Source organism: Pyxicephalus adspersus, chromosome 5 (genome assembly GCF_032062135.1).
Source record: "Pyxicephalus adspersus chromosome 5, UCB_Pads_2.0, whole genome shotgun sequence".
Taxonomy (NCBI): Eukaryota; Metazoa; Chordata; class Amphibia; order Anura; family Pyxicephalidae; genus Pyxicephalus; species Pyxicephalus adspersus.
The window spans coordinates 84,626,306-84,637,964 of record NC_092862.1 but is presented as its reverse complement, the minus strand read 5'-3'; the positions used below and the strand labels follow the sequence as shown (position 1 = coordinate 84,637,964).

General features: G+C 42.4%; 1 protein-coding gene across 1 annotated transcript in view; it reads right to left on the bottom strand.

The window, feature by feature from the left end:
- CTNND2 (catenin delta 2) overlaps positions 1 to 11,659 on the bottom strand; it is a 538,472-nt gene that overhangs the window by 222,053 nt on the left and 304,760 nt on the right. The window contains exon 14 of the mRNA XM_072413368.1: positions 10,318 to 10,435. Coding sequence (XP_072269469.1) covers positions 10,318 to 10,435 — 118 coding nt within the window. The remainder of the gene's footprint in view (positions 1 to 10,317; positions 10,436 to 11,659) is intronic.

Here is an 11,659-nt window from a genome sequence, read left to right as displayed (position 1 = left end):
AGTCTACCCCACAGAGAGGTGATGGCGGGGCAGCACCAGCCCAGCACAGTGCAGCCATTTCGCAGACGCCAAGGAAGATTTCCTTGGAACAAAAGACAATAAAGGAGAATTTGCAGCAACAAGTTTTGATTCCCACCGGCCAGGTGCGCTTAGCCCACCTGAAAGCCCAGCAAAGTAAAAACAGTGCTGAAAGTACTAAAAAGCCAACAAATGCGGCTTTGGGGGCTCCATCAGTTCAGAAATCTTCCCAGATTTCTGCAAATACAACCAGCAGTACAAAGCTCCAGTCTGAGATGGGGTCAGCGGCCCACAAATCACCGCAGATTCGTCCATCACCTGTGAGTGGGAAGGGGGCAGCGCATGACATGGCTTCCAGTCTATCTGAGGACCCAGCAACGTTTAAACACCCAGCAGAGGTGACTGAGCAGAAAGTAACAGCCTGCCAGCCTGGGATGAGCGTAGCACAGAACATTCCAGCCCTTGTAAAAGAAATGGAAAGCCTGAGGAAAGCAAAGAGAACAATCCAGAGCCAGAAAGAGGGAATTTATAAATTAAAGGCTGCAAATCCCTCCAAGGAGGCTCTGTATGACAGCAAGCTGAAATCACTGGCTATGGAACTTGCTTCGGTGGTTGGGAAGATCGACTCCAGTCCAGGAACAACTGGGACCCATAGGAGAGACTTATAAGAATAAAGATCATTTCCAAGGGACTGAGGAACCCACCAGTATGCCATTGGTAAGGAAATCTGTGTTGCAGCAGCCAATATTTTCTTACCAGCGAAAAGACCGTCTGAGGATAGCAATGTAACCAGGGAGTTTCAGCAGCAGAAGAGAGACTCTGCACTATCACCACAGCCAGCAGGGGGCAGCAGTGAGAACTTTCATTTTGCAACAGGAACATCTGCAGAGGTATTAAGGGGCAATTCTGCTCAGCTGGGAGCAATGGACAGCAGTGCAGCCCAGATAATGGACTCACTTGAGAATGTAGAGATCCATGGTGGGGGGAGTCAGGAGTCTCCCATTACTGATAATGCTGGGGGAGGTAATGCTGGGGGTAATTTGTTTGATGGGAAGGTGCAAGGCATTTCGCAAGGATCTGAATGTACTAGCTCAGATAATCATGGCAATGAGAAGATGGTGCCGGATATGACAAATGATTTCCCCCCTCAAGTAAATCAGCCACAAACATCTAATGGGTCCAGTAGTGGTTCTGGGCTGGTACCTCTTCAGAACGCTTGGAGCCGCAGGGCCCCTTCAGTGTTTGCCAGCACTGTCTACCTGGGGCAAGCGTTTAAGAGGAGAAATGTGGTGAGATTTAGGAATAAAGGTCCCAGGGATGAATTACCCAATAGGCGTTATGTGGTGTGGGAATTGTTGTGTCACCAGATGGGCTTTGTACCAGCTGATATTCTGGCCATCATTAACCTCCCAGATAATCAGGGTTATGATGTCAGCATTAAGCTAATGTCAAACTTGGATAAATTCTGGGCTCAGTTCAGCAGGTTCAGGAATACAGAAGGCTGGGACAAGTTTACCTTTATCCCAATCTCAAAGCCAGATACAGTGAATGTCAATATCTTATTCTGGAAGGAGTCGGTTCCCCCCCATGACATTGTAATCTAGCTCAGACGCCATTGCGATTTGGTCTCTGACCTGACCAAGAATAAAGATGCCGATGGGATCTGGACAGGGGGTTGGAGAGTTTCAGTGAAGCTGAGACAATCTAATAATGTCACCCATCACCTGCCAAATTCTTTTTTTATTGGTCGGGAGAGAGGTGTTTGTTTCTATCCCGGTCAGCCAAGGCTGTGCTATAAATGTGGCAAATCCGGTCACCTGGCCAACATTTGTACAGTAAAGAAGTGCAATCTGTGCGGTGAAATTGGCCATACAGGGTCAGATTGTGTGAATGTGCGGTGTAACTTGTGTGGTGAACATGGCCATTTCCATAGAGAATTTTCGGAGGCTTATCACAACCTATGTAATGACCCTGCAGATGAGGAGCTGATGACTGCCACAGAGGTCTTAGAGGAAGAAGCTTTAATGTCATAAGAGATAATCCTGACCAGAGAAGATCCTCAACCAGAGGTGCAGGAAACCAGAACACACTTGGCAGGTGAACAACCTGGAGAACATTTATCCCAGGATTCACTGCCATCTGCCATTAGTTCTGCCTCTGTTGTGCCATCTCCTTCTGTGCAGGGTGAAGTCACACAATCTAAACGGAAAAATAAAAAAAATAAATCTACCCGCAAGCTGAGGGGGAATGGATGTTGGTAGAGAAACCGACAAAGAAAGTAAAAGGTGCCAAAGAAGTAGGGGGGGTCATTGCCTCTAACAGGTATGATGTGTTGGCGGGATCCAACACTGATCCCTATGAGTTAGAGCTAGAACAGGAACTAAAAAGAATAGAAAGAGAATGTGAGTCCTGGTCAGATTATGATCCACCTATCAAGAAAAGATCCTTTCCAGGGCCAGAAATGGAGGAATCAGTCATGGAAACCAGCAATGGGGATTCAGACTCAGATTTGCCATGTTTAGAGTAATTGTTCTGTTCCTCTGCACTATGACGGCAGAGTTCTCTTTAAGTATTGTTTCCAGTAATGTGAACAATATAAAAATTAAAAGAAGTAGGCATGCAGTATATGAACACATGAGATACCTGGATGCAGATTTTTGCTGTGTTTTTGCTGCAGGAGACTCGCCTGTCCTCCGTGAAGTCATTACGTGATGCGGAGGCCGAGTGGCAGACCGGACCCTCATTTTGGTCCCTGGCTGCTGAGACTTATGCAGGGGTTGCCATTCTTTTTAATACAGGGGATGTAATAATCCATAGATTGTCAGAAATATCAATGGGTAGATGTCTGATGTTAGAGGTAACTATACGTGGGAGAAGACTCCGGTTCATTAATATTTATGGAGCACAAGTCATATCAGAAAGAGTCAGTCTATTCAATGATGTAAAACCCTATCTGTTCTCTTCCATTCCAGTCATCATGGCTGGGGTTTTCATGTGGCCCTAAGTCCAAGTGACAGGTCCTCAGGATGAACAGGGCGTCGAGATGCCAGGGTTCTCAGCCAAATCATCTCCCAGACCGGGTTATATGATGTGTTCACCTATGGGGGAAGGACGCCAGGTTTCACTTATTTCTCGGGTGAATGGAGTAGAATTGACCTAGCCCTGGTGAGTTGTACAGAAACTGTCACAGATAGGAATGAGTAATTAGTGCCTTTTTCTGATCATGTTGCCCTTTTTTTTTGTTTGGGGGTTGGTAAGCGCCCGGACATGGGTGGGGGACTCTGGAGACTGAACTTCAGCCTTTTAGAGGAGCAGCTTGTACAGGAAGAAGTAGAAAGTCTACTGCAAAGACAGATGGATAGGCAGGACATCTATGAATGTAATCCAGGAGGGAAGATGTCAAGGAGGACATCACTTCTCGATTAAAGAAATTATCAGCCAATAGGGGAAAAAGTAAATATAGGCACTACCTGGGATTACGGAAAGAGTTGGAGTCCCTTTACTCAGATGGGGTGGTGGCAGGGGAAAAGATAACCCAGCTAAAATCTGAAATCAAGCAATATCAGTACAGCATATACGACTCCTTAAAGTTTGAAAGAGATTACGGGACCCTGGGAACACCAGATTCCTTTGAGAATTGCAGAGATAGAGTGGAGAAGAAACTGATAACTGGTCTCATGGATTCCCATGGGGTTTTACAGGACTCCCGTGCAGGAATCCTAGAAGTTGTAAAAACATACTATGCTGTCTTATTCCAGAAAAAGGATTTAGATAATGAAAGGATGACCAAGTTTTTGGCAACAATTCCAGGTCCTGACACATATTTTAGACTTTTCCCCCCTCACAGCAGACATAACGGTAGCGGAAGTCAAAGAGGCCATAGACAAGTTGTCCCAGAGGAAGGCACCGGGTCCTGATGGCATAACTGCCAAATTTTATAAGAAATTTAGAGATATTCTGGCTCCTATTCTTTTGGAGGTTTATAAGAGCTGTCTAGGAAAGCGTCTGATGTCCCGGTCCATGAGATTGTCATCCTTAGTCCTACTGTCAAAGGGCAAAGAACCAACTGATATTAGGAACTGGAGGCCTATAGCCCTTTTAAATGTCGATAGGAAAGTTCTAGCTAAAATTTTGTTTTGTAGACTGGTTAGTCTTTCCTCATCACTACTGACAAGCAGTCAGTTTGGTGCGGTGAAAGGATGGAACGTCTCTGGAGCTGTCATCTCATTAAGGGAGATCTTTGAGAGATGTAAAGTATTTGGCTATGGTAAATATGCTGTCAGTCTCGATCAGGCCAAAGCCTTTGACAGAGTGGACCATGACTACCTATGGGCAGCTTTGCTGAAGTATGGCATCCCAGAGCTCTTTGTAGATTGGTTAAAAACTTTATACAGATAAGCTGAGAGCTTCCCCCTCATCAATGGGAAATGTGAAACAAGGTTGCCCCTTGAGCCCACTTTTGTACGTCTTTGGTATCGATCCTTTTCTGAGATCTTTGCAGGAATGTGGATTCCAGGGGGTGATAATTTCCAATAGCCCTCCTCTGACTATGGTAGCATATGCTGATGATGTGACTGCTGTGATATTCACTCCTCGTGAGGCCGCCATGTTATCTTCAGCTATAAGAAATTACTACCAAGCTTCAGGGTCACTGATCAACCTGGAGAAAAGCAAAGCTCTCTGGACCTTGGAAGGTGATCCTGGCTTTCATCTGGCACAGTTAACGATAGCCTCAACCCAAATCAAGATCTTAGGGGTTAGATTTGGTAGAGAAGACAATGCTAGATTAAACTGGGAGGAAAAATTAGAAGCTGGGAATGTAAAAGTTCAACGTTGGAAACATTTCAAGCTGACCTATAGAGAAAGGGTGGCGATGTTAAAGACTTACCAGGTCCCTGTATTTCTCTATGTGTCTGTGGTCTTCTCATTGCCTGATAGCCTATCTGCTAGGCTGTTTAGTTTGTTTTTCCAGCTTTTTTGGGGAAATAGGTTAAACCCAATAAAAAGAGGAGTAACTTACCTGCAGAGAAGAGAAGGGGGTTTGGGCATGCTGAATTGGGGCCTTTTTTTGACTCCTTGTTCCTGAAAGTGAATTTTGGGGGCCTGGATACCAATGTCCATCCCATGTGGGTAAGCAGCGTCAGAGCCTGGATAGAGCCCTTTGCAGAATGCTGGTTAAAGGGAAAAACACTAAAGAGGGGGAGATGGTCTCATTGTCACCTTCCACTATACCTGCGCTCAGGTCTGAAATCCCTGAGGAAATGGGGAATAGAGAAGTCATACCTGGAGAACAGCACAAGAAAACAGCTCTACCATAGTATCTGCAGGTCCTTCTTCTGCTCTCCACTGGCACTCAGAGACTGTGTCACATCGGCTCTGCAGGAAAGTTTGAAATATCTAAATGGCCATAGATTACCTGCGACTTTGATTTTGTTCTAGAAGTGTTTGTGCGCGGAATGTTGTAAATGTTGTATTTTATTCTGTTTGTTTTTACAATAAAAATATCCAGACTCTGTCATTGTGCCACTCTCTAGGCTCCAGATGCTGTCCCCAACTCCACACTCGGTCATTGTGCCACTCTGTAGCCTCCGCCTGATGCTGCCGCTGCTGCCACATCGGTCACCCTCTCCACTCTGTCGGGGGGGCTCTATTTGTATAAGCAGTTAATAGAACAGGTTCTGTAGACATCTATGTAGAATCAGCTGACGAGGGTGTAAAAGGAGTGCGCTTCTTCTTGACGCTAACATGGACCTGTAAGGCTGAGTTCATACTTGAGTCAGTTTGGCCCTGTGACTGCCCAAATAAGTGAAGTGTGCAGTGATTCTAATTGTGACGCCTGTCATCTGCATGTCATACTGACTCATAGTATTTTTTCACTTCCACAGCAGACTCCCTATGCTATGTGTTACTGCAAGGCACAGTGTTCTACACCACTATCAAGGCTATCTGCAGCCTGGAAATTGCTGTTTTTTGCGACATTCGCCGCAATTAAATTTAGATTGAAGCAAATCTTTTCGGAAAATTCGGCGAACTAGCCGAAGCAAATTTTCGAGAACTTCCCTCATCTCTAGTGATAAGCATCAAGAGGTGGAGTAAGCAGACCAGATGAGAAGTTCAGATGAGATGCCAAGAAATGGAAGATAAGGGAGCCGCAGATGAGTTCTTGGGGATGACTGAGATAGAGTGGACTTCCATCAAAGTGTTTCCCATATGGATTGGAGGACAATGGACTTTCATTTGGAATTTTTTCTTCTATTTTTTTTAATTGAACTGCCAGAACACAGACCTAATTTGCTAAATAGGAGCATTGTAGGTAGTCCAGGGACAAAAGTCTGATCGACCATATGGGGGTCTAAGGACATTTTTTCCTCCTATGTAGCTTTTAAGGGGTTTATTGTGCCCTTTTCTGGACATAGACTTTTAAAAATAGTTTTTATTGTGTTTGTCTTTTTGGTATCCTAGTTGCTGATTTCCCCATATTATGCTATAAAATCAAAAACAGAATGCCCAAACAAGTAAGTCGTAGTTGTAGTGCAGCTGAAAAGCCTTCAGTAGTAGCTCATTACAATCAGGACACAAGGCAAGTTTTGAGCATGGAAGCTCTACTCACTAGTAGTTACTGTCTACAATATGAAAGACAATCATATCTGGGCTGAATTTAGAAACTTAGAACTTAGAAAATAGCTCATTTTCCCATGTTGGCTCCCAAAATTCAGTGGCAGGCATTCCTAAAGGAAACTTTAGCATGTCATGCTTGGAGAGATGGAGCCCCTAGGGGGCGCTACGACTTGCACAATGATGGTGTGAAAACTAAGGCGCAGAGTCTAAGCAACAGCCTGGTTTTTGCCAAAGCCTCCTGAGGTGAGGATGTTGCGCTGCAGGCTGTTGCCAAGTTGAAGCCCTTAGGCACAACAGGGTGGGCAAGACAATGAGCAGTATCAAATCAGCAAGCAGAAGATAGTCAAGGAAGGCTGGGGTCAAGGCAGGCAGGGGACAAGCAAAGTCAGGAACAAAGCCAGGGGTTATGTACCAGGAATCATGAGAATAGACAGGGGTCACTAAAGACACAGGGGAATGCAGGAGCGACGGGGCACTGAGGGTCACCACAGACACAGGGGAACACTGAAACAGCACAAGGAAACAGATGGGGAAACAATAGACTGGGCAAAAAGGGGTTAACACAGGACCTGTAAAGGAAAAGCACTCAATCAACCAACAGTTATTTAGAAAATGCTCAGCAAAGCTAGGAGCTTGGCACTAGTGGAGACGTGTTGCACAAACGCATTGTGTTGTGTATGTGCCAGGTAAAAAGCCAAAGCGATTTAGGGGCTATATCTGGAGGGACCAATGAGAGGGGTGATGCTGGTGAAACTTGAAAGCACAGGTGCACCCGGGCTCAGAACTTACTGCATGAGAAGAGAGCCACCTGTGCTTTAGCGAGGAAGAGGTAAGTGTGACATTGCAGATTTACCAAAAAAAAGTCTTAGAAATGAAAATACATTTTATTTCACTGCCATTAGAATCTTTTACATTTCCATGTAGTATATCATGCACAGCTGCAAAACAATGGACCTACCTATATCTTAGCCCAGATGGTGTCAACTGAATTATCATAAGTGCCATTTTGCCTATAAAAATAAAAAAAATAGCTTACCCCTTTATTTAGATGCTTTCCTACTGTTTGATAACACAAAGCTCAAAACAAAAAGTTGCCAAAAACAAAAGAGTTGTTATTAATGAAAAATAATTGAAAGCATTTTTGTTGAGTTAAATCTTACACTTGCTTTTTACAAATTTTTGGGTGGTGAATCCAGAAATAACCCCATTTTTTTGCTATCACATCCAGGTTTTACGATACAGGGTATCCTCCATTTTTGTCAAAAAACATACAAATTTTACTTACAATGAAAAAATAATGAAATACTAATTTGAATGTACTGTTTATTCAAATTTATTGTTACTCTATTACATTTTTTTTTTTACAGTAAAAGATTTGAAAATTAATCGGGTAAGTGGTTAAAGTAAACATTTATGCCTATAGCTTTTCCTGGAGTGTTCAGTGTTAGGACAATCTCGCCGAATGCTCCAACAATAGTAAGCCATCATATGTACATCCCATCTACCATGATACCGTCCTTCAATGACCAAATCTTGGTGGAATCTTTCACCTTGCTCATCACTGATTGCACCACGTTTATTGGAAGTTAGAAAGATGGCTATGCAGAAAATGCACCTTGATGCTCATATTGCAGCCAAGCATTTTGTAGCTCTCCAAGAGTTTCTGGACAAAATCTGTGTAATTATTTGCTTGTTTGTTTCCAAGAAAGTCCTTGACAATGGCTTTGATTTATAACCAAGCATTCTTTTCAACTTCTGACATTGTCAAATGTTCAAATGGCTAGGAAATGCCGAAATGAGGTACTTGAAACAGTCTCCTTCAGTTGGCAAAGCTTTAACGAACTGCTTCATCAGACCCAGTTTCATGTGCAGAGGCGGGAATATAATATTCTTTCTATCAACAAGTGGCTCATGTAGAATGTTTGGATCACCTGGTTTTAGGGCAGATCTTGGAGGCCAATTCCTTTCCACCCAATGCCTCTCACGAGCTCTGCTGTCCCACATGCACAGATAACAGGGATAACAGGGAGGGTGTATTCGCCTACCATGAAGGAAGCATACCATTTTAAGGTCAACACAGTTGACTCAATTGTGTTGGTGATATTGCAACTCAATGACTCTCTTCATGTCTGCATATTCTTCACAAAGAGAAACTGAATGGCCAATTGGGACTGACCCAAACATACTGCCATTGTGAAGGAGGACACACTTTAAGCTCTGTTTTGAGCTATTGATGAATAGTCGCCATTCAGTTGAGTTATAGATTGGAATTCCCAATTCTTCCATTAAACCAGGTATGTTATGGCAATACACAAAGCCACTGTCAGTGGTTCCTTGTGTAATGAAAACTAGCACTGGGATTTCATCTGAATGAGCCACTGGGCATATAGCAGATGGTAGACTATGATACTCTATGTTACATTTATTTTTCGTGTTATATCCTGAAGTTTACATTATACAAAAGTAAGAGTCACTGAAATGATCTCCTGGCTCTCGCCAAACCATGGGTTGACCAAAAGGCATTTTATCACGTATTCCCTTTGTCCACATCCTTAAACCCTCAACAAACTGTTTGAACACCTTATGAGGGGCCCAACCAAATAGGCTTGCTTTACAAATGTGCTGATGTTTGCCCTTTGACTGGGAATGGTGAAATTACCACAGACATAACAAAATGAATCAGGGTTGTTTAGGCACTTACGACGAGAAACAGCAGAGCGAGACATGATCTAAAAGAAAGGAAATGCGTGTGTAAGTAGAAAAATAAATTTTGCCTATTCACTACGTAGAGCAGCGCACAACCCCTGACTGCACTGTCTTGCGTGTAAATGAATAGCCTATACAAATCCATGCTACAGTAATCGCATTAATTTAAGTGGTGGAGTAAAAACCTGACGTGATAGAAGAAATTTCACTGCACTTTCAGAATCAGCATACCTATTTTAGTGTAAAAAAGCTTAAAAATTGAAGTCAACAAAAAATTTATTCAAAATTGTTCCCCAGTGTATTAATTTAACAATAGCTTAAGCACACTATGCTTTACCTCATATTGCCCCTGATTCATCAAGCAGAATCGGATTATCGGTCGCGCATTCGTATTCGCGATCCGAAATCGTACGCAATCGCGCTATTCAGCAACTGAAAAAGATTGCGGCCGGAGCCACGCATCTCCGGCAGCTTTACACTGGCGAGCTTGTATTAAAGATCCTCCTTAATCGCGCAGCTGAAATCTAATCGCCTTAATTGGCAGATTCGCGCTCCCTATTGTGAAGGCTGGAATCCGGCTGGCAGTGAGGCGAGTGTACACGCACACTCGAGTCCGGACCGCGATAATCCGCGATCGATGGCCACGCATACTTTCGCGCTTCCAGCGAGCGCGGATTTTATTGATGAATCAGGGGCATTATCTTTAGGTGCTTTCAAATGCTTTGAGAGAATGCTACTATGCTGTTCACCTCCTTTCTATAAATATATTTGCAAATGTATTTGCTTCAACTTCTTCACTGAGACTGCAGTTTACTGAACAATTGTTCTTGTGTTGATTGTTGTACTAACAATAATACAAAGCTAATAGAAAAGTGCATGTTTATCAATGTGCAGTAAATATTTCCATAATGACTCAATGTTGTTTCTTTCTCACCAAAAATTTGCAAATGTTACAGGAATTTAAATTAAGCATACCTTGCTATCTATTTCACTGCTTCCTAGTGCAGCCTGGATAACATACAGCAAGGCATCAGTCAGTCCATCACACTCTCTCATTCTTCTGCGTGCCTCTTCTCCAGCAGAACTCACATTCCTGGGGAAAAAAATATTCCATTTGTATCACCTACATCTTCTAAGGCCAATTTAAATTTGAAATCAAGTAAAAGTGGGAGTGAGTAAAAATATACAGGTTTCAGAAATAAAAAAATAAAAACATATATGTCTTTTCTCACATTGTTAGGGTGAGAAACTGTGTACCTTGTTAGATATTGTATGAGAAAAATGTACTAATTTGGTTCAGATAAATACTGGGTGAGATTAATTGCTTAAAAGGAAAAGCCTGCCATGTAGTCATACCAAGCAAGGGACATCTGGGTATGTTGAAGTAAACCACAGAAATACTTGATGGCACACCTGCCTGTGAATAAATTGGCTGAATGAATGATCTATTTGTTAGTCAGAGAACTGAAAAATGATGGAGAGACATGATTGACCATATACAAATAGCTTTCAGAAGTATTTGATTCAGGAGAATATCCAGATGATAAACATGTACTTTAATGTTAAACAACAGGGGTAATATTCACTTTGATTTTTGTGAAATTATATAGGAACAAATGGGATTACAAGTAATAAAGTGAAACGTGCAAATCTGCAGTAGAACCATTGAACTTGGGGGTTGTGTTGGGTTAAACAAAATGTAAAAAAATGGATTCATTGAGCCTAGTTTATTTAAGCTTTCCAAGGCTGGAGAGGATACACTTTCATCAGTGAAGCTGGGTGATCCAGCAAACCTGGAATGGATATTGTCCAGGATTGAAAACCTTTGCTAGCAAATGACTTTAAAGAAAACCATTCCAGGTTTGCTGAATCACCCAGCTTCATTATTAAAAGTGTATCCTCCTGAGCCATAGTGAAATTTAACAATTCAAGCCCATTGTGTAAGAGAAGTGATCTGTACCCAGTGGTTTGACATGCCTGAAGAAATACAAAATTTTGGACCGTTGCACTCACAGTTTGTTTATATTTCTTAAAACTAAACTATAGTTCACCTTTAAAATCCATAAAGACAATATCTTTCTGTGGGTTTGGTTGCATTTTAAATTTTAGAACATCAATGATCACATTTGTAGTCTAGTCTAGCACTAACAAAATATGATATATATTTTATTTAGGTGTTACCAAAAATTCTGTGTGAAAATTAACAATATTTTTGTTATAAACTTTAACCACCTGGGCGTTACACTGAGGTCTAGATTTCTGTACCAAAAGCGTTACACTGTTTTTCATGAAATTTTTTTTTTAAATTGTAGACCTG